Genomic DNA, 26221 nt, shown 5'->3' with positions numbered 1-26221 from the left:
ATGTGAGTAATTTCTTTGAACTAAGAATTGTTTCCGAAGTTACAACGGGAATGCCTCTAGGAGTTTCTCAGGAAAATCCTCTAGGAGTCCGTTACGAATTTTCCTAGGAGTTCCAAATAGACTGTCCCTATGAGTTCCATTAAATGTTTTTTTTTTTACTTTTACCAATTATTTCTCTAGTAGATCCACTGGGAATTCCTCTAGGATTTTCTTCGGGAATTCCTGTCAGAGTTTCACTAGGAATTCTGCTCAAAGTTTCAATGGAAGGTCTTCCAGTTACACCGGAAGTTTTACTCGAAGATCCTCTGTGAATACTTGTAGGTCCTCATCCACCCCCAGAAATTGTGATAGTTGCACCACCGTCAATCCATCCAGCAAATCCACCGTGAATTCCTTCAAAATGTTCACTGGAATTCCTCTAAGACTTCCACCAGAGATTCCTCTGGGAGTTACAGCAAGAACCCCTCTGGGAATTTTACTAGGGATTCGTCTAGGAGTTCCAAAGAGAATATCTCTAGGAGTTGCATCGATTATTTCTCTAATTTTCAACGGGAAGTCCGGCAAGAGTTTTATCGGGAATTCTTCTCGCAGTTCCACCAAAAAATCTCTTTAGAAATCGTTCCAAATGCTCCAAAGACAATTTCTCCAAGAATTCCTCGTCATCAGGGATGGGAACACTCACTTTCAAAGAGTTACACTCACTTGCTATTTTCTCAGCTCAGAAGCGTGCAATCAAGAAACGATGTATGGACTACTTTTGCCCTGTGGTTTTGTCTAAAACTTTGCCGAATAGAGTAGGGTCGCACACAAATCCCAAAGTCGTGACAGAGCTATGAATGTGACTCTCCACGATGTGAGTGTAATTTACATTCACCTCGTGGAGAGTTGCTTTCGCAGTTCCCTCACGACTTCGGTATGCATGTGCGACCTGTACTCTATTCAGCAAACTTTTAGACAAAACCACAAGGCAAAAGTCGTCCATACATCGTTTCTTGATTGCACGCTTCTGAGCTGAGAAAACTGCAAATGAGTGTAACTTTTTCCAAGTGAGTGTTCCTATCGTTGCTCGTCATACTTCTCTATGTGTTCCACAGTGAAATTCTTTAGGAGTTTAACCGCAAATTTCCCCTGGAAGATAAACTTTTAATCCCTAGAGAAGTTCTGTCAGGAATTCCTTTGAAAGTTTAATTCACTGGGGATTCTTCTCGAAGTTCTAATGTATAAACATGTAGGAGTTCTACTAGATATTCCTAGGTACTCCTTACCGTCGAGAATACTTGTGGGAATTCCTTTTCAAAATACCTTCGGAAAATCCTCTCTCTAAGCACTAAGAATTGCTTTAGGAGATCCAGAGTTTCTCTAATAATTCCATCGATAATTCCACTAGAATTTAGCCCGGAAAACATTGTATGAGTTGCACACAGATTTTTTCTCAGAAGTTTCACCAGTAATTACTTTAGGAGTTCCACCGTACATTCCTGCAGGACTCTACAAGTTTCACCAAATAGTGCTCTAAAATTTCCGCAGAAAATTTAGCGGAAAGTCTTTTAGGAGCTCCTTCGGAAATTTCTCTAGGCAGCATAAATTTATTACGTAATAATTAAATTTTAATTTTTGGACCCTTCCCCTCCATGACGCATTTTTTTTTTGTGTGAAAATCCAGAGTTCCACTCTAATTTCTCTTGGATTTCTACCGTTACCGGATTTTTATCTGGGAGCTCCATCAGATAGTCTTCCTAGAGTTTTTCTGTGAATACCTGTAGGAGCTCCGCAACACATATAATTCGTGAATTCCTCTAGAAGCTTCTCCGGGAATTCCTTTTGAATTTATAGTAGGTACACCCAGAGGAGTTTAACCGAAAAATCCTCTACGACTTTCACTAAATGCCCTATGTTTATGGTTTATAGTTTCTATGGATGCTCCACATGGAATTCTTCGAAGACTTATAATCGATTTTTTTTTCTAGGATTTTCATCGGGAAACCCTTTTAGATTTCCTACGAAAAATTTTCAAGGAGCTTCACCGGGAAATGCTGTAAAAATTTCACCAGGCGTTACAGCAGTAATTCCTCTAAGAGCTAATTTTATTTTTTTTTAATTAAAATAAAACATAAACAAAAAACAGTTCCACCAGGATTTTCTCAAGGACTTCCACAGGAATTGCCCTAGGAGTTTCATCGCTTATTCTTCTAGGGTTTCTACCAAGAATCTCTCTAGCAGAAATTGTTGGAAATAAAAACACAGGCGAGGCTTCGTTCTCCAAACCCAGGCACTGACTGATATCGCTACCAGCTCAGTGCTTCTCCTTTATTCAATCTAGGCATAACATATTTACAATTTATTTCCATTTACCTACCAGTTGATACCTAGCTCTTCACTGAGCTGTGTGATGAACCTCCAAGGATATATGTACCTACATTTAACAGAAATTTCTTCAGTAGATCTCCAGAATTTCGTCTCTCAGGAAATTTCTTCAAACCATCGTCCGAACCTTCACAATTTTTTTCCCATTATTTTACAAGTCCCGATGGAGATCGACCTGCAATTTCTTCACTAGTTTCTCCGAGAAACTCTTAAGGAATTTTCCGCGGTATTTTAGATGATTTATCGGTAAATCCCTCAAGGAGGGATTCCATTTCCCGGTTTGACTACAGAAATTCTCGGCGCATCTTCTGGAGAAATTCTTGGTGAACCTCCTGGAGTAATCCTCAGTATAACTATTTCTTTGGAGTAATCCTCAGTATATTCTATTTCTAAAGCACGGAAAACTTCATTTTCTAAAGTACGGAATTATGTTATAATCAATTCTTTGATCACAAAGAACCATATGCCAGATTGGTTTCTCCCACTTTGCACCACAAGCGTGAAACACCATATGAGGTCAGCTGTCAAATGTCCACTTATGTTGCAAGAACACATTTTGAGTTTCTCTGATGATCACACTAGACCATGGCCTGGAAAGATCGAGATCATCATTTGTTCATTTTTATACCAGAACATTACAGTGACGGTAAATGATGAAAATTGAGCCTTCGAAAGCCTACATTTGTTGTAAAAATCTGAGCGCAATACAATATGGTTTTCTCCGGTTGCCACTCCGGGACCACGTGGAACCAATATGACTATTCGTTTAGAGCCCCTAGGAGCTCTTTCGAAGATATTAGTTTGCTCACTAATAAATTTGTTTAGAATACCAGATTGGTTTCATTTGAATAAAATTCACCATGACGTTTAAGGAGGAGGTGTTTCTTCTAAAATTCTTTCAGCAGTTCATTCTGGAATCCCTCAAAGTGTTATTGGATTTCCTTTTTCTGCGAAATCCTCCCTTTTTAAATCCTCCAGCACTTCCTTCTTAGATTTCTCCAAAAATTTCCTTAGGAATTCCATTTGAGAATTCATCCTTGTATTCCTTCAGGGGTTCCTTCAGAGCTCCCTCCAAGAATTCCTTTCGGAGTTAGTTCTTAGATTCCACCAACAGTTCCTTCTGAAATTTCTCCGGTAATTTTTTTTTCTAAGGTTTTTTTTTAAGTTTATTCATGGTTTCCTTCAGGAGTTCTTTCAAGATTTTCTTCTCCTCTCTTTCACCAACAGGGAAGAGAACCGGAATTTCTTTTGAGATTCCATCAGAACTTCTCTCTGAGTTTTCTAAAGCAGTTACTTTCGGGATTCCTCCAGCATTTTCTTCTTGGTTTCCTTCAGCAATTCACTCAAATATTTATTCCGAGATCTCTGCAAGTAACCCTTCTGGCATTCTTTCAAAACCCCTCCAGGAGTTGCTTCTGGGATTTTTCCAGGAGTTCTTTTTCGGGTTCCGTCAGGAATTCCTTCCTGGATTCTTCTGGGATCCTTTTACGGATTCCTCCCATAGTTCTTTCTGGGATTCCTCCAGGATTTTCTTTCTAAGGTTTCACAAAAAGTTCTATCTGGATATCTTCCGGAATTCCCCAAAAGTTATTTTCGGGTTTCCTTCAGAAATTCAGAAATTAAATAGCTGCATGTCTCATGAAAGGAAGCCGGCATTTATGTCCGATATTTGTTCTTTTTTCCTCCCCTGTTGGGGAAATCAAGCCACTGTGTCCAATAATTATTAATTAATGTGAATTGAAAAAAAAAAATCATGCAATATATTATTTTTTAATTTACTGCATAATGATACATAAGCAAATTAAATTTTTATTAATTACGAAATACCTTTTTGCAATAGGCTTAGTAGAAAGCTACGTTGCATATCATAAGCCCCTGACGATAGGGGGTCACACTTCGTCACAAAATCACAAACACCCCCTTCCCCCCCAAAAAGCTACGTCATTTATGGACGCCCCCTAAGATAATATATCGTTTCATGTACATTTAATCACTCATTCATGTCAAAGTGTGAGAAACTTTGGGACACGGTGAAAATCGTCGTTATTTTCATACAAAAGTACGAATGGTGCAGTTTCAAAATATTGATTTGGAAGTAATCACTCTGTAGTTCAAATTTCAAAAATATTAATAAACCGTATTTGCCACTGCTCCGAAATAAAAGATTCAACGGTTGAAAATTGGCATTCAAAATGTTGGCATCCTTTCAAAACACATGACTCTGTACGACGGTAGAACAAGTTTTATGTTGGCTGATGGCACAAATGTTGCGAACACACGAAGAATGTAAAAAATAGGATATAATGACTCATTTATAACAGTAGGAATCTACGACATATGAATGCTAATTCAATGTTAGCTTCAAACATATCTTTTAAATATTGTTTCCATTATTATGAAGAAGTTTTTAAAGAAAAATGTTTCAAATTAAACGACCATTATTTTGAAAAAAAAAATTGGTTTTGAAGGCACTGAAAATTCCCTGAAATCTGTGTCCGCTAACAAAGCTGCCAAGAAGTAGCTTCGTGAGGACATGTCATGTTCCAGTGCGATCGTAATTTCGTATAAAAGTTTAAAATGTGGAATTTAATAGTAAGAAATCAAAGCTTGTTTTTTATCGGAGATGGCGCCACCACATTAAAAGTAAAATCATTTTTCTTGTTTTCTTATTCCGCATCGCAGCGATTTGTGCCTTGGGGCAAAAAGTTGCAAATTAGAAACAAAATCATTATACCTATGCGTTTCTTCCGGATTCATTACAGTAACAGAGAATTTATTACGCCACCATACTAATTTCAAGCTGTTTACTTCTTTTTTTCTGACTGGCTTTTTCCACCCATGCTGCGCATGATGTTTCCGAGTGGATAGGTGCAGGCGGCGCCGCTGTATATGTGAAAAACACGTGGAATACGAGCGCCGTCTACGATCGCATAGCGTAACCTTCGCCATTACTTTACACTGTTATCACGTTTACCGCATTCATCAGAAAAGTGCCTCTACCGGCACTCTAGCAAAAACACAGCTGATTGCTTCCTATTGAATTTCACCTATGACTGATGTTTTTATTACAACAAGTTATCACTTCCAAAGCAGAAATAGGAACCAAATTTATAATCTCTTAATTTTACATAAAAAATCATTATTTTGTATAAACATCATATTTTTTCACTTATTAACAAGGCTTGTAACTATGTACTGTCAAAAATTCAGACAAATCGGTTCGAATTGCAATTTATTACAGCTCAATGAAATTGAAAAGGTCTTACGAAACGAGATCTAGTAACCAGTTAATATGAGCATATCGACATATGGAGAGCAAATCTAGAACAAAAACGAATCGAGATGAGGAGATATCGAGATAAGGAGATATCGACATGTAGAGAGGTAAAATGTATGCAGATTGAAGGGACCGATCAATCCATCGAGATAGGGAGAGATATTGAGATGTAGAACATCAACATGTGGAGAGTCGACTGTAGTTTTGTTCTCATTCCCTGCTCGGGTATAGTATCCCGAGCAGAAGAGAATAACAACAGCATAACAAAATGCGTTATTTTGGCAAATTAACCCTCGAGCGATCGCGCTGTTGTATTTTGTACAACACGTTGAAAAAATCTCGCTTTTTGTACTCAGCGTTAGCGTGGTGCTGACGCAGGTAGCGAACCGCGCGAGTTACGGAAGGTTAACTGCATAATGGAATTAGTTATTTTTATTGTTATTAACATAACATATTGAGTTATAAACTTGTCTGTCATAAGCGGCAAAATAACAAGTCACATAACAAAAATTTGTTCTTGGAAAATCAATTTAATAACATGTTTTGTTAGTGTCAATAACAACTTAATAACAGTGAATTTGGGAAATATTTCAAGAACAAGTTTTGATATTATAGAGTTATTGATAACATCCCGAAAGCAAAATTAGTTATGATATCAAACAATCGCACATGCTGTTGAATAGGATGCTAAAGTGGAGGCGATATGCGTACACTTTACCCGTGGTTAAATGAAATCTTGTACGCATATGGCCTCCACATTAGCATCCTTTTCTACATCATATATGACTTCGTGTTGGCTGAGAATGCTACACATATTTAGACTAGCATGTGAGAATGGTGGAACAATCATTGCGAACTTCAGTTTCTCTCTTCCCTCATATAGGCGTATTTTCAACTATTCATGTAATCTTTTACCACAAATAGGTAGATCCGACTTCATACTCTGGAATGACAGGGAAAACATGTGAAAATATAAAATATTTCTCTTTTTTTTCAGCATTCGAATTTCGGTCCCCATACAGAGTACCTCGGATCATTATCATCGTTTGACGAATTCTTTTCAAGATTACGGCTCAGCTATGGATTATTTCCGGAAGAGCCTTTATTTAGTTTTAAATATTGTTTATAATGTTTTTCGAAAAGATAAAGAGGTTTTGTGCCTTTTTGAGAACGATTTCACGCATAGTTTTCGAAATCACTCAAAGGGGTTTTCCCTCTTCCAAAATTTAAAGTTAAAAATAAATAAATAAATAAATAAATAAAATATTTCTGAAGCATGACTCGCGAAATACTGTAAATAACGTTGTTGAATGACGTATCAGAAGGCCGGCTCCAGAGGCACGTTATCCTTCATTTGGGACATTTGTGCCATTAAAAATATACATTTTAAATATAACAATTTTAAATACATTTTTGCTGTATAAGAATGGAATCAACCATTTTTAAGCTTAAGAAACTGTTGTTCAGTTACTTCTGTTCCTTGGGATAGCATAAAGTATTTGTACACTCTCAATAATACAATAATAATCAAACTTGTTCCACAACAAAATGTAATATTGAAATGTTATTTGATGGCTGTATACCAATAGCTTGGTCATAACAAAAAAAGATTGTCCAACAAAACATGTTACGGAAACGTAATGCCTTGATGATATAATAACAAAACGAGATATAAAAACAGGTTTTGTAATTTCGTAGTTATTAATTTGATATTCCCCTCTGCTCGGGTATCTTCGTGCCTGCCACACGAATACATATGTAAAATAATCATTGGCAGAGAAAGCTCTCAGTAAATACCTGTAGAAGTGCTCATAAAACACTGAGAAGCACGATTTTTTCAGTAGGGATGTTACGCCAAGAAGAAAAAGAAGCCGACTATCAATCTCTTTGGGTATCCTAAGAACAACAGACATGAAAATCCAAGAAGGTTGAACCATGTGGCGCCGGGTATTGGAGCAAAAACTATACGAAGTTCATTGTCGTTACCCAATTTCCGGAATTGCGCATTGACCAGACCTGACCAGAACCCTTCAAAAATGATCCTAAACGATATGTTTCTCATTTTAAAGAAGTGTGCAGAGAAGTTATATAATAAAATGTGTACAGTTGCTTGGTTGCAAAGTTATAGCTTGCCAATTTAGGGTCTCTAAAGCGGTATTTTTCAGTTGAAGCAGGTTCCCGGTGGCCACAGTGGCAAAATCCGGATTTCTCCGGTGGTTTAGATATGTGCCCCTATCATTTGAGCCAAAGAGATCCACCATCGGACAAGACATTGATTTTTGCGGGCTGTCCAAAGTTTGGGGTCAAAAATGACCCCAGGGCAGGCATGGGAATGAGACTTTTTTCAGTTTACCGTTCATCGATACTGGCAGTAAAATAAAAACAAAACAACGGCAGCACCAATACCATCAGACGCCGCGCCGACGGCAGTCGAGCAGACGCTTGACGGTTTTCGCTTCCCCACGAAAATTTTTATGAGCAGTCGTGCTGAGGCGGGTGATTGCGAAAAATGTCAAATATTTTCAACTGCTAATAACTCATTTGTTTTAATAAATAACTTAATTCGATTTGCACAAATAGCTAGAGCACACTCCTAGCCTTGTGATGCATGTAAAGAAGTTTGTCTAGAAGCGGTTGGAAACGCAGAAAAATGCGAAAATGGGAAAGACAGAAATTTCTGTTGTCGTTGTGCTCGAGTTCTGGCGCTCTCGCACTTGGAAACCGTTTCGAGGAAGAAGGCTGCAGGAAAAAAAATGTTATGACATTTATTTTTCGAACAGTTTGAGTTTGGCTGGGCCTGTGATGTTCGTGTGGAAAAATGTCAAATGTACAGCCGGTAACCGTTTTTTCCAGTACATTTCTCATCCCTGGTCCCAAGCACCGTGCATTACTCCCTGCGCCGTAGAGCTAGTGCTGCGATTGTCTCTCGCACAATTACGAAAGCTCTCACTCATACGTCTCTTGTCTCTCGGCAAAACGGGAGACGAGCACTTGCGATTGTGTGAAGCACACCCTTTTTTCGCACCGCACGGTGCATCCCGCCAATCCCTGTTTTTAATAGATGCATCATACCTAAATACTAACATTAATTCAGTTTTGTGTTCAAGATTTGCCGAAAAACCTATTTAAAACAATTAACTTCCTTAATTTTTTTGCTCCTTTGCACCTATAGTGGTGGTAGTGTTCCCATAGTGGTGGGTCCCATAAGAATTCAATGGGATGCGCCACTATAGGAACCAATGTTAAATTTTACCTCCATAATAGGAACCGTGTACCTATAGTTGGTGCAAGTGATTTATTAGCAAAAACTGAAATAAACAATAGTTTTTGCATTTTTTCTAGAAAGTTTATGTGAAAAACTACCGATCAACGTTTTCAGCCTTTTTATTTTGTGGTTTTATCAATTTTATTCAATTATTTTACTACAAGGAGCTACTAATAGCACCACTATTGGTACATTTACCCTACTGAAGGACCGCGGGTTCAGAATCGTAGCGCTGCAGGAGGTGTGTTGGACAGGATCTATGGTGCGAACGTTTAGAGGTAATCATACCATCTACCAGAGTTGCGGAAACACATGTGAGCAGGGAACAGCTTTTATAGTGATGGGTGACATGCAGAGGCGCGTGATCGGTTTGTGGCCGATCGACGAAAGAATGTGCAGACTGAGGATCAAGGGCCGATTCTTCAACTTCAGCATAATAAACGTGCACAGCCCACACTCCGGAAGTACTGATGATGACAAGGACGCATTTTACGCGCAGCTCGAACGCGAGTACGACCGCTGCCCAAGCCACGACGTCAAGATCATCATAGTGGATCTAAACGCTCAGGTAGGCCAGGAGGAGGAATTCAGACTGACGATTAAAAAGTTCAGCGCCCACCTGCTGACGAACGAAAATGGCCTACGTCTCATCGATTTCGCCGCCTCCAAGAACATGGCCATTCGTAGTACCTTCTTCCAGCACAGCCTCTCGTATCGTTACACCTGGAAATCACCACAACAAACGGAATCACAAATCGACCACGTTCTGATTGATTGACGGCACTTCTCCGACATTATCGACGTCAGGACCTATCGTGGCGCTAATATCGACTCTGATCACTACCTGGTGATGGTTAAACTGCGCCCAAAACTCTCCGTTATTAACAATACAGTACCGGCGGCCGCCCCGGTACGATCTAGAGCGACTGAAGCAACCGGATGTCGCCACCGCATACGCGCAGCATCTCGAGGCAGCGTTGCCGGACGAGGGTGTGCTCGATGTGGCCCCTCTAGAAGACTGTTGGAGTACAGTCAAAGCAGCAATCAACAACGCAGCCGAGAACACTATCGGGTACGTAGAACGGAGTCGACGGATCGATTGGTTCGACGAGGAGTGCAGAGCGGTTCTGGAGGAGAAGGATGCAGCGCGGACGGTAATGCTGCAGCATGGAACCCGACAGAATGTGGAGTGATACAGACAGAAGCGGAAGCAGCAGACCCGTCTCTTCCGGGAGAAAAAGCGCCGCCTGGAAGAAGCGGAGTGTGAGGAAATGGAACTGCTGTGCCGTTCACAAGAAACACGTAAGTTCTACTAGAAGCTCAACGCATCCCGCAAAGGCTACGTGCCGCAAGCCGAAATCTGCAGGGATAAGGACGGGAGCCTCCTGACGGACAAACGTGAGGTGATCGAAAGGTGGAAGCAGGACTTCGACGAGCACCTGAATGGCGAAGAGAATGTAGGCACGTAGGACCAAGGCAGCGGAGGAAATGACTATGTTGGTGCAGCAGAGGACGGGAACGAACCAACTCCCACGCTGAGGGAAGTTAAGGATGCCATCCTCCAGCTCAAAAACAACAAAGCAGCTGGTAAGGACGGTATCGCAGCAGAACTCATCAAGATGGGCCCGTAAAAGTTGGCCACCTGTCTGCACCAGTTAGTAGTCAAGATCTGGGAAACCGAACAGCTTTCGGAGGAGTGGAAGGAAGAGATAATCTGTCCCATCCACAAGAAAGGCGACAAGTTAATGTGTGAGAACTTTCGAGCGATCACCATTTTGAATGTCGCCTACAAAGTGCTGTCCCAGATCATCTTCCGTCGTCTTTCACCTAAAGTAAATGAGTTCGTGGGAAGTTACCAAGCCGGTTTCAACGACGGCTGGTCGACAACGGACCAGATCTTTACCGTACGGCAAATCCTCCAGAAATGCCGTGAATACCAGGTCCCAACGCACCACCTGTTCATCGACTTCAAAGCGGCATACGACAGTATCGACCGCACAGAACTATGGAAAATCATGGACGAGGATAGCTTTTCCGGGAAGCTTACCAGACTGATAAGAGCAACGATGGACGGTGTGCAGAACAGCGTAAGGATTTCGGGTGAACTATCCAGTTCATTTGAATCTCGACGGGGACTACGACGAGGTGATGGACTTTCCTGCCTACTATTCAACATCGCCCTGGAAGGTGTTATGCGACGAGCCGGGCTCAACAGCCGGGGTACGATCTTCACGAAATCCGGCCAATTTGTCTGTTTTGCGGATGACATGGATATTATTACTAGAACATTTGGAACGGTGGCAGAACTGTACACCCGCCTGAAACGCGAAGCAGCAAAGGTCGGACTGGTTGTGAATGCGGCTAAGACAAAGTACAAGCTGGTAGGTGGGACTGAGCAAGACAGGACAAGCCTTGGCAGCAATGTTACGATAGACGGGGATACTTTCGAGGTGGTAGAAGAATTCGTCTACCTCGGTTCCTTGCTAACGGCGGGCAATTACGTGAGCCGTGAAATACGAAGGCGTATCATCAGTGGAAGTCGTGCCTACTATGGGCTCCAGAAGAAACTGCGGTCAAAAAAGATTCACCCCCGCACCAAATGTACCATGGACAAGACGTTAATAAGACCGGTGGTTCTCTACGGACACGAGACATGGGCGATGCTCGATGAGGACCTGCAAGCACTCGGAGTTTTCGAGCGACAGGTGCTAAGGACGATCTTCGGCGGCGTGCAGGAGAACGGTGTGTGGCGGAGAAGGATGAACCACGAGCTGCACTTTACGGTGAACCCAGCATCCAGAAGGTGGCCAAAGCCGAAAGGATACGGTGGGCAGGGCATGTTGCAAGAATGCCGGACAACAACCCTGCAAAGTTGGTGTTTGCTAACCATCTGGTTGGTACAAGAAGGCGTGGAGCGCAGAGAGCACGATGGGCGGACCAGGTGGAGCGTGATCTGGCGAGTGTTGGGCGTGACCGAGGTTGGAGAGCTGCAGCTGCAAATCGAGTATAATGGCGGCAAATTGTTGATTCAGTATTATCATGAATTTAATGTTAACTAAATAAATGAATGAATGTTAATACTGGTCCTGCCTTCGTTGTTATCATTCAACTAATGTTTTAACGTGATTGAAAATGCAGAGGATTCCTCGGTCTTTAATAGTGTTCATTTTATGATCTTTACTCTTATTTTTTACTGTGGAAGTGCTTGTCGCTTCCTGTGTGTTTCTGTCTTAATGGGCGTGTAGAAAAAAAAATAATAAAAAGATTCGTAAATATTTGTGCCGATGTTCATACTCATATTTTAATTTTATATTACCTCATCGTACCAAATTGGTTTGATAATTATTGGTCGTAAGATTCACCTTGGATAAATCCGTTTTTACCAATGTAGGAAATCTTACTCATAAAATCGCACATCCCGAACACCGTTTCTCGCGTGTTGGTGGATAGTCGAAAATCGCGTCGCGATTCGCGATTCAATGCCTCGCGCGCTGACATTCTTCGTTGGTTGTTTTTCCAATTCGCAATGTAGGTAGGCAGAGCATTATTTGAGACAAGGATTTTCTCTCTTTGTTTTCAATAGCGGTGGAAATCGGGCCAAAATTGTACGCACCACCCAACCTAGCTCGGTAAATAACAGTCATGAAAAATTCTTTTGTCCCAGCTGATGATGTGCATTTCCTTCCGTTTTTTCTTCTCTATTTCGCAGATACTGTGCACTGACTGAAGTGTTGGTGCAGTTTGAGCTCAGCTCGGTGACCGTAGTGTGACTGAGTGAAGAAACAACCAGACGCAGCAGCAGCAGGTGTAGGAGGAAGGAGGAGCACCAGATATTGAGAGAAACATGTCTTCGCAGCCGTCCAGTTCCGCAGTTCGCGCTCTTTCGCTGGAGTACAAAAGCCTCCAGGAGGAACCGGTGGAAGGTTTCCGAGTAAAACTGCTGAACGAGGATAATCTGTTCGAGTGGGAGGTCGCAATTTTTGGACCGCCAGACACCCTCTACCAGGGTGGATATTTTAAGGTAAGTTTACAATATTTTGAACCTAAACTAAGGCAGGGACCTGGAACCTGAAAAAATTGGGGGATTTTACTTCACCTTGAACAAACTTGAAATCTCAGAGAATTTTTGGGAATGTGAACACTAAGTGAATAATATGTTAATCCTCTACTTTTTATGGTTGCTCTACTAGAGCACCATTGGTTTTCGACGAACTCGGAACGGACGGAATTAGATGTATATGATGCAATTAGTTTTAGAATTTGATTGTAATTTCATAAGTAGACCTGTTCATAGATGAACGCACCCACTGGTCAAATTCTTAAATCTTATGTTAAAATGAACTTTGTCAAATTTTCAGCTCATTTGATAAATATTTACGTGTGCTTCAAGGTGATTTTGTGATTATCGGCTATTTTGATCTTCGAAAAAATATGAGTTTTGATCGGAAACACATACACGAATTTTTATCACTTGCCATGCAACAGTAAAAGAAATCGCATGAATTAGAAATTACGTTATGCTGCCACATCAGGGTGTTACAGAAGCGTTCCAGAGGTATTACAGGAAACTCAGGAAGCTTCATGAACGGATTTCCGGGGGTTTCACCGGAGTTCCAGGGGTAATCCAGGGGATTTCTTGGGCGTTCCTTGGGGTGTCATGGGCGTTCCAGATTATTTCAGGAGTTTGCATGCGGTCCAAGGAGCGTTTCAGAGGAATTCAGAGCGTTCCATTGGGTGTTCCTGAGGGCTTTCAGCAAATCCCTGTGGCGTTCAGGGGGCTTTCAGGGAATGCCTGAATGGCCTTACAGGGATTTTCCAAGGATGTTCCAGGGGTTCAGGGGGTCCCTAGGGCGTTCCACGGATTTTACAGGAGACTTCATGGGGCTTTAAAGGGGTTTCAGGACATCCCATGGGCGTTTCAGCGTTGTTCCAAGGGATCTCAGGAGATTTCCATGCAATTTCATGGGGTCCCAGGGGCGATCTAGGGTTTTTTAAAGGTTTCAGTGGCGTTCCTCGTGCCTTCAGGGGGTATCAGAGATTTCCCTTGGGGTCTCTGGGAGTCCCAAAGGCGTTCCGTGAGGCTTCAGGGGGTTTTAGAAGTGTTCCAGAGCTGTTCTACGATAGTTCTGAAAACTTCAGAAGCGTACCAGGCATGTTTCAGGAAGTCTCAGGGGGTTTCATGGAGGTTCTATGGGGCTTCAGGGGATTTCTAAGGTCAGGAGTGTTCCAGGCCATGAGTGTTCCAAGGGTTTCAGAAGTGTACCAGGAGTTTTAAAGGGGTTTTAGGGGCTTTCCATGGGGCTTCAGGGGTTCTCAGGGCGTTCCAGGGTTTTTTGGGATCCTAGGAGGTTTCAGAGGCGCTCCATTGTACGTCAGCGTGTTTCAGAGGCGTTCCAGGGCGTCAAAGAAGTTTCAGATGTTCCAGGTGGTTTCATGAGCGTTCCAAGAGATTTCATTGTGGCTTTTTCAGGGACTTGAAATTTAGCCAGTTTTTCATGAATGGTTTGATTTAATTCAAAATGTGGGATTCGGGAGCGTAGGAAGGTGTGGTGATTTATGACTTGATGACGGCATTGTGGTACCTTTCCAGGTAGTCCTTCTGGGATTCACAGGATACCACCTAGAAATTCTTTGCAGTTTCTCCACAAATTTGTTCCAGGACTTTTATAGGAGTTCCCAGGAAGTGCTTGATGAGATTCTGCCAGGGGTTTGCAGGGTGCAATCGAATAAAAACCGTGGCGATTATTTTGAAATAAAGCTCTTTATTAATCAAACGTGTTTTACACGAGCGCGTCTTGTTTACTTCTGACAATTCTCTCTCAAGGTGGTTACGTAAAATACTATTGTAAATAGGGTGGGTTCAAATGGACCGCCACAGGTTCATTTGAAAAACACACTAAACCGCCTTCAACCAGAGGTTGTACAGACTGAACAAGCACTAACATTAGACAACGGACAACACAAATAACACCATGTGGCCCAGTGAAGAATTTTTCGTTTGACGAAAAGTTTTCCCCGACTAGAGCGGGAATCGAACCCACACTCCGAGGCTTACGAAACGCCTAGATGACTGACGCCTCTAGCCGCACGGCCATGAAGCTTACATTTAGGATTCCCTTCGAAATTCCCTTTGAGGGTTTTCCAGGAGTTTCTTTTGAGATTCCTAAAGAGGTTCCGTCTGGGATTACTTCGAGAGCTCTTAACAGCATCTCTCGAAGAATTCTTCCAAAGATTTTTTTTTGCATTAAAGAGACTTTACCCTATAAGGGCATTCGTCTCTGGAATAATTTATTTCGAATTTAGAACCAAATCTTTTTTTTGTCAAACTCTCCTTATTTCTAGCAAAAATTCTGTCCAGCTTCTTATTTTGAATTGTGTACCATTCGTCGTTCGTCATCTTGTTCTTATCCGCTTCGGGCTCTGCTGTTGTAATTTCCATTTCTGTTACACCGCTCAATTGGGTATCCGAACTCTGATCACGCTTTCTTTTTGTTTCTCGTATTGCTTCCTTTCCATTGTCAGCCTGTTTGTTGTTGTCGATGGCAGGTGGTGGCAACTGGGTTTTTTGGAGTTGCGGTGGTCCAGTTTCGATATGTTGATGTTGGTTTGATGCTTTTGTGGCTTCCGAACACTTGACGTTAGGATGCGCAAGTTTATTGCAATGTTGACAGGTGACAGGCTGATTTCGGTACGTCACACTAGTCATTTGGTCTTTGATTCGAACGTATGACGGAATGTGCTGCTTCAATTCAATGCGCACAACTCGAACACCGTTTGGTGTACCCGGGAAATACTTTTTCCAAACCTCTTGTACTACTGATTTGACTTTACCATACTGGGCCATATGCTCCGCGACGTCTACGTTGGGAATATCTGGCGGCAAATCGTGGACTCTGATATTGATGGCAGAGTCTTCCATGAAAACGGGGATGAGGAACTTTTTGCTATCAATTATCATTGAATGTTTCAAATGATGTGAAGCGGCCAGATTTTCTGCCACCTCCAAATTACAAAACTCAATAAGAGCTTGCTTGCGGATGCTGTGTAGTTGAAGCACTTTCACTGTCGTCATGTCCAGTTTGATTTCCTGTTGCAGAAATTTTTGCACGGCGGCAGTATTCGGTCGAGCTGGCAATACGCTGAAGTCGACGACTAGCGTATTTTGGCGTGTACCTCCCATTGTTGGAATAACAATAGAAAGCTGTAGCACGGATAGCAATCAGAAAGTGAACCGATGCGGTTGAGAGCTGGCTGACAACTGTTCTTCCAGAGATCCTTTCTGGGATTTCTTAAGGAATACGTAGGGCAGCATCCATTTATTACGTAACGCTAAAATCAACATTTTTCGACCTCCCCCTCCCCCCTCCATAACGCTTTTTTGTATGAAAATCCGAAAATTTTTGTATGGTCCGTAACGCTCGGCCATACTTCCCCCTCTCCCTAGAGCGTTACGTAATTTGTGGATGGCGCCTAGTGAGATTCAGATTACCTCAGGAGTTCCTAGATTCCTTCAAAATTCCTTCCGAAATGTCCCTATAAATTAATTACGCGATTCCTTTAAGAATTATTTCTCGAAATACTCCAGCAATTCCTCCTGAGATTTCTCCAGGACATTTATCTGCGGTTTCTTCAAATTTGTTCTAGGCTCTCTCTAGGATTTCCATCTAAGATTCTTTTTGGAGTTCCTTCAGAAGGTCCCTCTGGGATCTCTTGAGATATTTTAAAAAGAGTCTTTCAGAAGTTTTTTCCAGGATTCCGGGACTTCAAGAGATCTCATTAAGGAGAAACTTCAAAGAACACAAACATGGCTGCCACAATGGCCGACTTGGTCCCCTACTCGCGTTTTCAAGAGCACCAATCTTGAAAATTCGTAAACAAATGCGCTCGATTCGGAAAAGCTGCCTCTTTTTGCAAGTGAGCAAAGCCAGGATTAACAAGTTCGGCTTAGTTTGATGCTTATTTCGTCAGATTTGTGCCTCTAAAGTTTGTTTGCAAAATTGCAAAGGGATTTCTTGATGTTTCACCTTAAGTTTCGGCAATCCTCCAGAAATTCCATCCGATATTCTCCCAATAGTTTCTTTTGCAATGTCTTTAAAAGTTTTGATGTACTTCCAGAAAGTATTCCTGGAAATTCCAGCAATTTCATCTAGGAAGCCTCTAGGAGTTCGGGGATTGCTTCATGTATTTTTTCCGAGATTCCTTCAGAATCTCCTTCAAAATTCCATTAGAGATTCCTTGTGAGATCCTATAACAGTTCCCCGAAAGCCATTACCCCGAATAGTTCGTTACCCCGAATGCCAACAAAACAATGTCTTAAAATACATAACACTTTTCCCAGATAATTTCAGATGGGCAGAAATAGTTTCCACCAAATATTTGTAACTGGCACTGCACTGACATTGAATGCAAATAGAGTAAGGTGGGGCAAAAGTTCGACCTTAGATGAAAATTAAGCTTTTTTCAAGAAATCAAAGCAGATAAAAATAAATGAATACCGTGTGGTGATTCTACCATCCATGAGCTAAACATTTGCTGAACAAAGTTACGCCAAATGTCTTTTCAATTTTGAGTTACAACACTTTTTGTATGTGTGTGTCTAACTCGAAATCTTGCCCCACCACTGGGGCAAAAGTTCGAATCTAGTGTTTGTGGAATTCTACTAACCGTAGCACACTATTTCGACACTTTGGTAATCTGAATACCTAAAACCAATTAACATTTGATGTTGGAACTGAAATACACTTTAAATTTTGATCTGGATTTTACCCAAATCAGGGTTAAATTGACTACACAAAAAATAGTAGTTTTCCGCCAAATTCAGATGAAACAACATTTTTTTCAACTTTGATCGAATTTTCTCACTAATTCCATCATTTTTAGAGATAATATGTACATTTTGCAGAAATTTAGGTTTTTACCTAAAGTTGCTGCATGACTCGAACTCTTGCCCCACATTTCGAACTTTTGCCCCACTATGTGTAAAATACGATTTCCAAATCTTTTTTTGCAAAAAGTTATACATGCTAAAGCATCTTCAAAATATACCTAGTTACGCCCCAAAATAAAATATCGAATTCGATTTCATTACAATTTCATTCCATGCGTTGGAAGGACCATCGCATATTACAATTTTTTGATCAAAAACCAACACACAAATGTCCCAAATGGAGGATAACGTGCCTCTGGAGCCGGCCTTCTGATACCTGCCCCACTCGAACTTTTGCCCCACTTTACTCTACAGTTTCTTACCGATTTTGGTAACACCCGTTTTTGTCTACTCCCGATTTTGGCAACACCCGTTTTTGGCAATAATTTCTTACCGATTTTGGCGACACCCGATTTTGGCAACATTTTTTTACCGATTTTGGCAACAAAACATTTTGACCAAAAATTTTTACCGAAAAATCGTTTGTATTTGTAAATGTATTTATATTTTAGCCTTACTCTTCTTCAAAAAATCAAAATTCGTTAAATTTTCCAAAATAACAATTTTACAAATCATGACGTAATTTATGAACGTCACCTACAGGGATCGTTTTAGAACTTGTGAATAGGCCATATTTAAAATATAAGCAAAATTTACGTATAAAAGTTGAAAATAATCCACAAAAAATATTACCGATTTTGGCAACACCCCAATTTGGCAACATAAAATTCACCTCGTGTTGCCAAAATCGGTAAGAAACTGTAGTATGAACCTTAACATCAGATACATATTTTTCCTTCTTTTGTTCAAGTGCTATTCTTTCGAGCCTGAGAATACTGAGGATATAAAGCAATAGTTAATTTAGAATATATAAAAAAGCGGTACTGTATGATAAGTAAGTGACAATTTCATATAATACTGCTGCTTTAGTTAACTCAAACTGTTCTTTGTGGCAAGTCTTTCGACTTTGTTCCATGGACTGTGCACAACTTGCCAAGCACTTATCACTATGACAATATAAGACGAAAGAACAACCTATGATAAAAGAAGGTAAATCTGTATTACATGCGATTGCTCCACATCATTATCTTATTATTAACGCCTAAGTCTAGAAAGAATAGCTTAGGCGCTGTCCATAAACTACGTAGACTTTTTTTTCGGCCATCTGAGACCCCCCCTCCCCCCTCGTAGACTTTTGTTCATACAAAATTTTCGTAATTTGTAAGAAGCGTAGACTTTGTCCAGACCCCCCCCCACCCCCCCGTCCCCCCTTAAGAGTCTATGTAGTTTATGGACAGGCCCTATGCACAAAAGAAGGAAAAATTTCTAATGAATATGACAATAACTATTGGAAATTATTTTTTCGGGGTAATAATTGGGGGGAAATGGACTATTCGGGGTAATGTCATTCGGGGTATTGGAATTCGGGGTACTGGACCATTCGGGGTATTGGTTTTCGGGGAGATGGTTTTCGGGGTAATGGAATTCAGGCATGTGGTAAAGGACCCCTTGCGAAGTTCCTCCTGCAGTTTCTTCAGGGATTTCTTCGGGAATTCTACAAGAACCCTTCGGAAATCCTACAAGAACCCTGACTAGAACTTCTTTCAGTATTCCTCCAAAATCTTTTCTGGGGTTTTTCAAGGAACTCCTTCCCGTTTTTTTTCAGGAATTACTTTTGGGATTGCTTGAAGATTTACTTCCGGGATTCCTACGGTAATTCCACCGGGTACTCCTTTCGGTAATTCCTCCGCGAACTTCTTCTGGACTTCTGTCAGGAATTGCTTCTAAAATTTCTTGCGGGCTCTTTCGTGGATTCCTCCGGGGACTTTTTCTGGGATTCTTTTGGGAACTCTTTCCTAAAAGAAGTAATACTGAAAAAAATCTCGGAAATAATTTCTGGAGAAATCCAGGAAAGTATCTCTGGAAGAATCCCGGGAATGCCTCCTGGAGGAATCCTGGTAAGAGCTTTTGATAATATCCCAAACGGAATCTCTATAGGAATCTTAGAGGAAACTCCTGGAAAACCCCAGGGGAAACTTCTGAAGGAATCCTAAATAAACCCCTGGAAAAATTTCAAGAAGAGCTTCTGGGAATCCTAAAAGAATCTTCTGGAACAAATTTGCGGAGAAACCGCGAAGGATTCCTGGAAACATCCCGAATAGAGTTCGTGTGAAATTTCAGAAGGGCCTGTCTATAAACTACGTAGACTCCGAGGGGAAGAGGTGGCGATGCTTCTGAGCAAGGATGGAAACACTCACTTGCAAAGAGTTGCACTCACTTGCAGTTTTCTCAGCTCAGAAGCGTGCAATCAAAAAACGATGTATGTACGTCTTTTTCCATATGATTTTGTCTACAAGTTTGCCGAATAGAGTAGGGGTCGCACACGCATATCGAATTCGTGAGTGAGCTGCGAATGCAACTCTCCACGAGGTGAATGTAATTTACACTCACCACGTGGAGAGTCGCTTTCACAGCTCTGTTACGATTTTGGGATTCGTGAATGACCCCTATTCTATTCGACAAAGTTTGAGACAAAACCACAAGGCAAAAGTCGTCCATACATCGTTTCTTGATTGCACGCTTCTGAGCTGAGAAAATAGCAAGTGAGTGTATTTTTTTTAAGTGAGTGTTCCCATCCCATTCGCCATCGCGAAAAAATCCGTCCTGATAAACGTGAACAAACAAACGAGAACAAGCAAATATACACCGTGAACTGGAACTAGTTCCAGCTGTCAATATGGGCGTTCTAGTTCACGGTGTACATTTCTTATTGTTGTTACGTCGGCGTCGGTGGTGTAGTGGTAAGCGTGGTTGCCTCTCACCCCAGTCGGTCGGGGTTCAATTCCCGTCGACGCCGATGGGATTTTCTGAGACATAAAATCCGTGATCACGTCTTCCCTCGGATAGGAAGTAAAGCCGTAGGTCCCGGCCCATGTGTTGATGGGTTCGATATGTAGGGTCCTCAGGTGTGGTGGCTGTCTCCCTGGGGCGTCGGAATTTAAGGCTTAGCTCCTAGACCCAGCCGACGTAAAACACAACTGGCGCCGAACGGTGCTAGTTGGCTAGAAAGAAGAAGAAGAAGAAGAAGAAGATTGTTGTTATCGTTGCTGTGCATAGTTCCCGTTTGTTCCCGTTGCCGTGACTGAGAGTTCACGTATATCGGAACGGATTTTTTTGCGTGTATACGTGTATACATTATAAATACACTGTATAGGTTTGGAATGCATGTAAATAAGTTTATCTAAACAAGATTTGAAACGCAGAAAAATGGGAAAATGGGAGAGACAGAAAATTTGATCATCGTTATGCTCGAGTATTGGCGCTCTCGCGCTTGGAAACTGTTTCGAGGGAGCAGGCAGAGTGCAGGAAAAAAATGTTATGACATTTTTTTTTCGAGCAGTTTAAGTTTGGATGCACGGTAAAAAATCTGCACTCTGATATGAACAGATTGGCACTTGAATTCGCACTACTGTCCAATCAGTTTGTTATCATCTAAATATCATTTGAAAAAGAACATTCAATGCCTCTGCAATTTTAATAGAAGTTCACTTCAATTCGTTGTTGACAATGTTTTGATTTCAAAATCAAAATTAAAAAAAAGCACCCAGATTCGATATCAGGACCTTTAGAGTCACGGTCTTCTGCTTTACCATTAGACTACTTCACATTTGATAATGAGGTGCGAATCGAAGCGAAACACTTTCTACCACCTGTCATCTATATTTACTTTCATGCCCCAAACAGTCAATACCAAATCAACAGCTTTTCACTTTGGATTGTATTGCTTTGTGCATTAGTGCAAATCGAAGTGATTTTTAGTTGATTTCTCCAGTGGGTTTGTTTTGATTCTCAAATCAACACTGACAGCATTGCGATATCAAAGGAAAAGTTTTTCAGATCATGTTGATTGGGATGTTGAATAGTTAAGGGATTTTTCCCTTACATCGAGCGTGCAGAATTTTTACCGTGTGGGCCTGTGATGTTCGTGTGGGAAATACCGTGGATGAATTTCAGTAATTTTTTTGCTGAGTATCAGCACAACGTTGCTGATCAACTGTCAAAATTGCTGGATGGTTCAGCAAGTTGAAAAATAATTGCTGATACTCAGTAAATTCGTATTGCTGAATGATATCAGCACAAAAAAATCAGCAAATTTTGCTGAATACTAGCAAACAAAATTTGCAGTACCGTGGATACATAGTTATGGATCACACACGGTTACGGATCAATTCGATGTTTACGATCGTATATTGCAGCTTAGCATGGCATGGAGTGACATAGTATAGTGCACGCTATGTCTGAACCAACAGATTATAAAAATTGAATGTACATCGGGTTTCTTTCCATAAAACATCAGTATTCAAGCTATATTTTCATTTGCAGAAGGTTTCAAAATATTCTATCGGGGAAATTTTGATTTTTTCATCTTTTTGACCGTTTTTCATACAAATTTGCTTGAAATCCTCATTTTCGGTGAATTTCTCTCCCATACAAAATGTATGGAAAAATTTTCACCGATAGAATATTTTAATACCTTCTGCAAATGAAAATATAGCTTGAATACTGATGTTTTATGGAAAGAAACCCGATGTACATTCAATTTTTATAATCTGTTGGTTCAGACATAGCGTGTAGTGTTTATGCTATGAAGACTATGCTATGTTATGCCATGCTGTGCAGTGAGGCGACATTTGACCGTAAACATCGAATTGATCCGTAACCGTGTGTGATCCATAACTGTGTATCCACGGTACTGCAAATTTTGTTTGCTAGTATTCAGCAAATTTTGCTGATTTTTTTGTGCTGATATCATTCAGCAATACGAATTTACTGAGTATCAGCAATTATTTTTCAACTTGCTGAACCATCCAGCAATTTTGACAGTTGATCAGCAACGTTGTGCTGATACTCAGCAAAAAAATTACTGAAATTCAGCAATTCATTTTGCTGATTTTTTTTTGTGCTGGAAGCATTTTCAAAAAAATTGGTATGTGGCCCTACACCGTTTTTTTCAGTACTTTTTCCATCCCTGGTCCCTAAGCCGTTTTGGAGGCAGTTGCAACATAAAGTATTATTAAACTAGTTTTCCCAAGAGTGAGTTTGTGTTGAATTTCAAGAAAAAATCAATACCAAAATAGAGCCGTAATACCGTTATGAATAATAAAATACTACACAGTATTCATCCCGAATCTGTGATACACAGGAGCTATCATGAGGAAAAAATGGTCAACCAACTACAATCGAGTCAAATACACTTGAAAGCATGTGAAATCTAACAGACGTCAGCAATTACTTGGAAAGCTTTTGCGTGTCAAGACGTTCAAAGTTTTGAATAGCCGAAATTAAACGCATGAACGATCGAATTTTCAAAGCAAGACAAAACATGAGAAAATACATGTCTCTGTATCATTACATCTGCCTGGCGATCTATTTGATGTACAAACAAACTAGGTATCGACTTAAAAAAGCGACATCAATAAGTAGCAATAAGTTGATCAACATCGGAATACGACCAGAGAGCACGCAACAGAAAGCAGCGCCGTTTTACAACGAGGGACAAGGTGAGAGGAAGTACGAACGAATGGCTACTACAGCAGCAAACAGCAACATCGGCAAGGTTATCTGTCCCATAGAATAATTCGCTTCCAAAAGCTAACTAAGGTAGATATACTAGAGAGGCAAGTTCACGCTGGCGCTGGCTGCCTAAACGAGAGAGGGAGACTAGAGATAGAGACCAACCGTACTGTATAGAGATATACATAGCAGCAATAGCACTACTGGTTCGAATGAACTCAGCCAAGTGTGAATGAAAGCCAGATCGGATATAGCTACCAAGTCAGAGAACTACCGACAGTGTTGGACAATAAATTAGGAACAAAAACCATCATTATAGGAAATAATAAACTCATCTAGTTGAGTGCGTGAAAAGATGATGATCAAAGACTTTATTGAAGTTTTTTCTTCCTTTTACGATATCAAAGGATATGGAAGGATATGGAAATGAAAGCAATAAATATCAAATCTCTGATATTTTCGATAATGCAGACTGTCCCAATAGAAAAATATGATGCAAAGTGCTTTAAAACTTTTTCGGACTATCATCTTGATGATATTTACACAGAATGATAAAATTATCAATGTTAACGTTTGTGAATGATACCTTTTTAATAGGGTGAGACTATCTGTTGGAATGTATTAGATTTCGACAAAACAGCTTGTTTTCTTCGTTCTGATTTTTGTCAATGATGAATTCTTTTAAATTATATTTTCAGTCCTATGGCAATGACTATGACCATATCAGGTGTTGTACATTTTGCATGAGAAATTCATTTCGTTGCTAATGTATTAGCCATTACTGTACATATAGCTCACTCAACTGCCAATGTGTATTACCGAACAGTGTGGTCAGCAATTGATTGACCATTGGCTAGGAAGACTACTCAATTATACATATCGGAAGTTGAACCAACCGAGAGTGCAATAATGCAACTATACGTCTATTCTTCTGGGATTATTTTTAGGATTCATTTGTAATGCGAGATGCCGCGCGGTGGTGGTTTGTTGCACTCTGCTAGCTAGACTTTTCTGCGAAAGTTCGGGTCGCAAACACTTTGTTTGGCGGAAGGAAGTTGCAATTCAAGGATGGCATCTGATGAATCAGAGATTCCCAATCAATTGATTTCAAGTGACTCGGAGTATGATGAGATAAGAAAAATATCGCTACGCATACCTTGTTGTATACACTCAGTAGCAAAAAAAAGCCGAGCTGAATTTTTCTCCCAAAATCCGTCATGTTCAATCTGCTGCAACTTTGGCAATTATCAATATTTTTGGCAGAAAATTTTACCACTTCATCATCAATATATTGATAATGTATGGTCAAAATTTTAAATTGATAAAAATTATATATTCTGAGTTATAACAATTTATATGAAAAAATCCAGTTTTGGACGTACTTTTTTCAAAAATCCGTAAATCAATGAAACATTTAAGTAGCTTCATGAAAATTTCACTGCAGCGTCAGTAAATATAAGAAATGTTGGGGTCAAAATTTGAAATGTTTTCATCTAGCGGTTTGGGCCACAGAAATCGTCAAAGTTGAAGTATCAATGTGGGTGCCTACAGTTTTCACTCCATATTGACCATGATAAAACACCGATGCAGAAAAAAAACCGAGGTCAATTCGTTCCATTAAAGTTTAGATCTAAGTTTTAACAAACATTCCATCTTGTATGACAATTTTTTATAAATTTTCTTGTAATCTGCTAGTCATCTATGACATTCTACACGTAACACATAGTGCGTTACTCGTTACACGTAATGCGTTACAAACATACATATGTTAGTGAATATACAAGTAGTTTGTATAATTTACAAATTTTAGTTACTGTAAAAACATTATTATAAGCAAATAAGTTGAGGGGTATAATTTAGAACCACAAAGTATTATAAAGTAAGGCGTTACATTCACATGTTTGCTTATGATAAGGTTTTTACAGTAGCGAAAATTTGTAAATTATACAAACTACTTGTATATTCACTAACATATGTATGTTTGTAACGCATTACGTGTAACGCGTAACGCATTATGTGTTACGTGTAGAATGTCATAGATGACTAGCAGACTACATGAAAATTTATAAAAAATTATCATACAAGATGGGAGTGTACTGTCTATTATATGGAAAACCTAGAGTTCTCAGAGATATCTGGTGATAAGGAGGGATTGGTAAACTATTCTTCTTGTTAAGAGTAAAATAACTCGTATTACAGACATTTTATTATCGATTCATTTTATTATTCTCTTTCACCATTTTCCACATTTTAAGTTTTTTTTTTATCTGACAGTTTATCAAGGAATTTTATCTTTATTTTTTTTAATATTAGTTCTGATGTTCCATCAGGAATGTTCTTAAATAACTGAGCATATTAGACTCCTCCTAATGAATTTCCGGTGAATCATCAGGATGAATTGTTAAGAATTGATAACCTCCATATTCTGTTGTGCTATAATCAGGCAACCCACAAGCATATATTTCCGAAAATATTGGTTCCAACTATAATCTGAATTCCTTAAGAGCTTCCTTCAGAAATTGCTTTAGATAATAATTCAAAAACTCTCGGCGATGCATTCAGAAACTATTCCAGAGTTTTTCAGAAAATGTTTTAAAAGTTCCTTCAAAAGTTTGTACTGGAGGTACTTTGGAAAGTCTTCCAAGGATTTTGGCAGGCAGAAACTCCCACACAAACTTCCAATTTTTCCAAGAATTCCACTAGGGATTCCTCCAGAAGTTTCACAAAGAGTTGTGTTGAGTTTCTGCAGAAATTCCTCTAGGATTCCTATTCGAAAAATCCTTCGAAAGTTCCATTAAAAACTCTCTTAAACGAT

The 26221-nt window shown here is 40.2% G+C and overlaps 1 protein-coding gene across 1 annotated transcript in view; it reads left to right on the top strand.

Moving 5' to 3' along the window:
* Positions 1-26221, top strand: part of LOC109427892 (ubiquitin-conjugating enzyme E2 R2) — a 72061-nt gene that overhangs the window by 3365 nt on the left and 42475 nt on the right. Inside the window, exon 3 of the mRNA XM_062851576.1 lies at positions 12616-12927. Within this exon, the coding sequence (XP_062707560.1) occupies positions 12751-12927 (177 nt within the window). The 5' untranslated portion in view covers positions 12616-12750. The remainder of the gene's footprint in view (positions 1-12615; positions 12928-26221) is intronic.

Source organism: Aedes albopictus, chromosome 2 (genome assembly GCF_035046485.1).
Source record: "Aedes albopictus strain Foshan chromosome 2, AalbF5, whole genome shotgun sequence".
NCBI lineage: Eukaryota > Metazoa > Arthropoda > Insecta > Diptera > Culicidae > Aedes > Aedes albopictus.
This window is presented reverse-complemented; position numbering and strand designations above follow the sequence as displayed.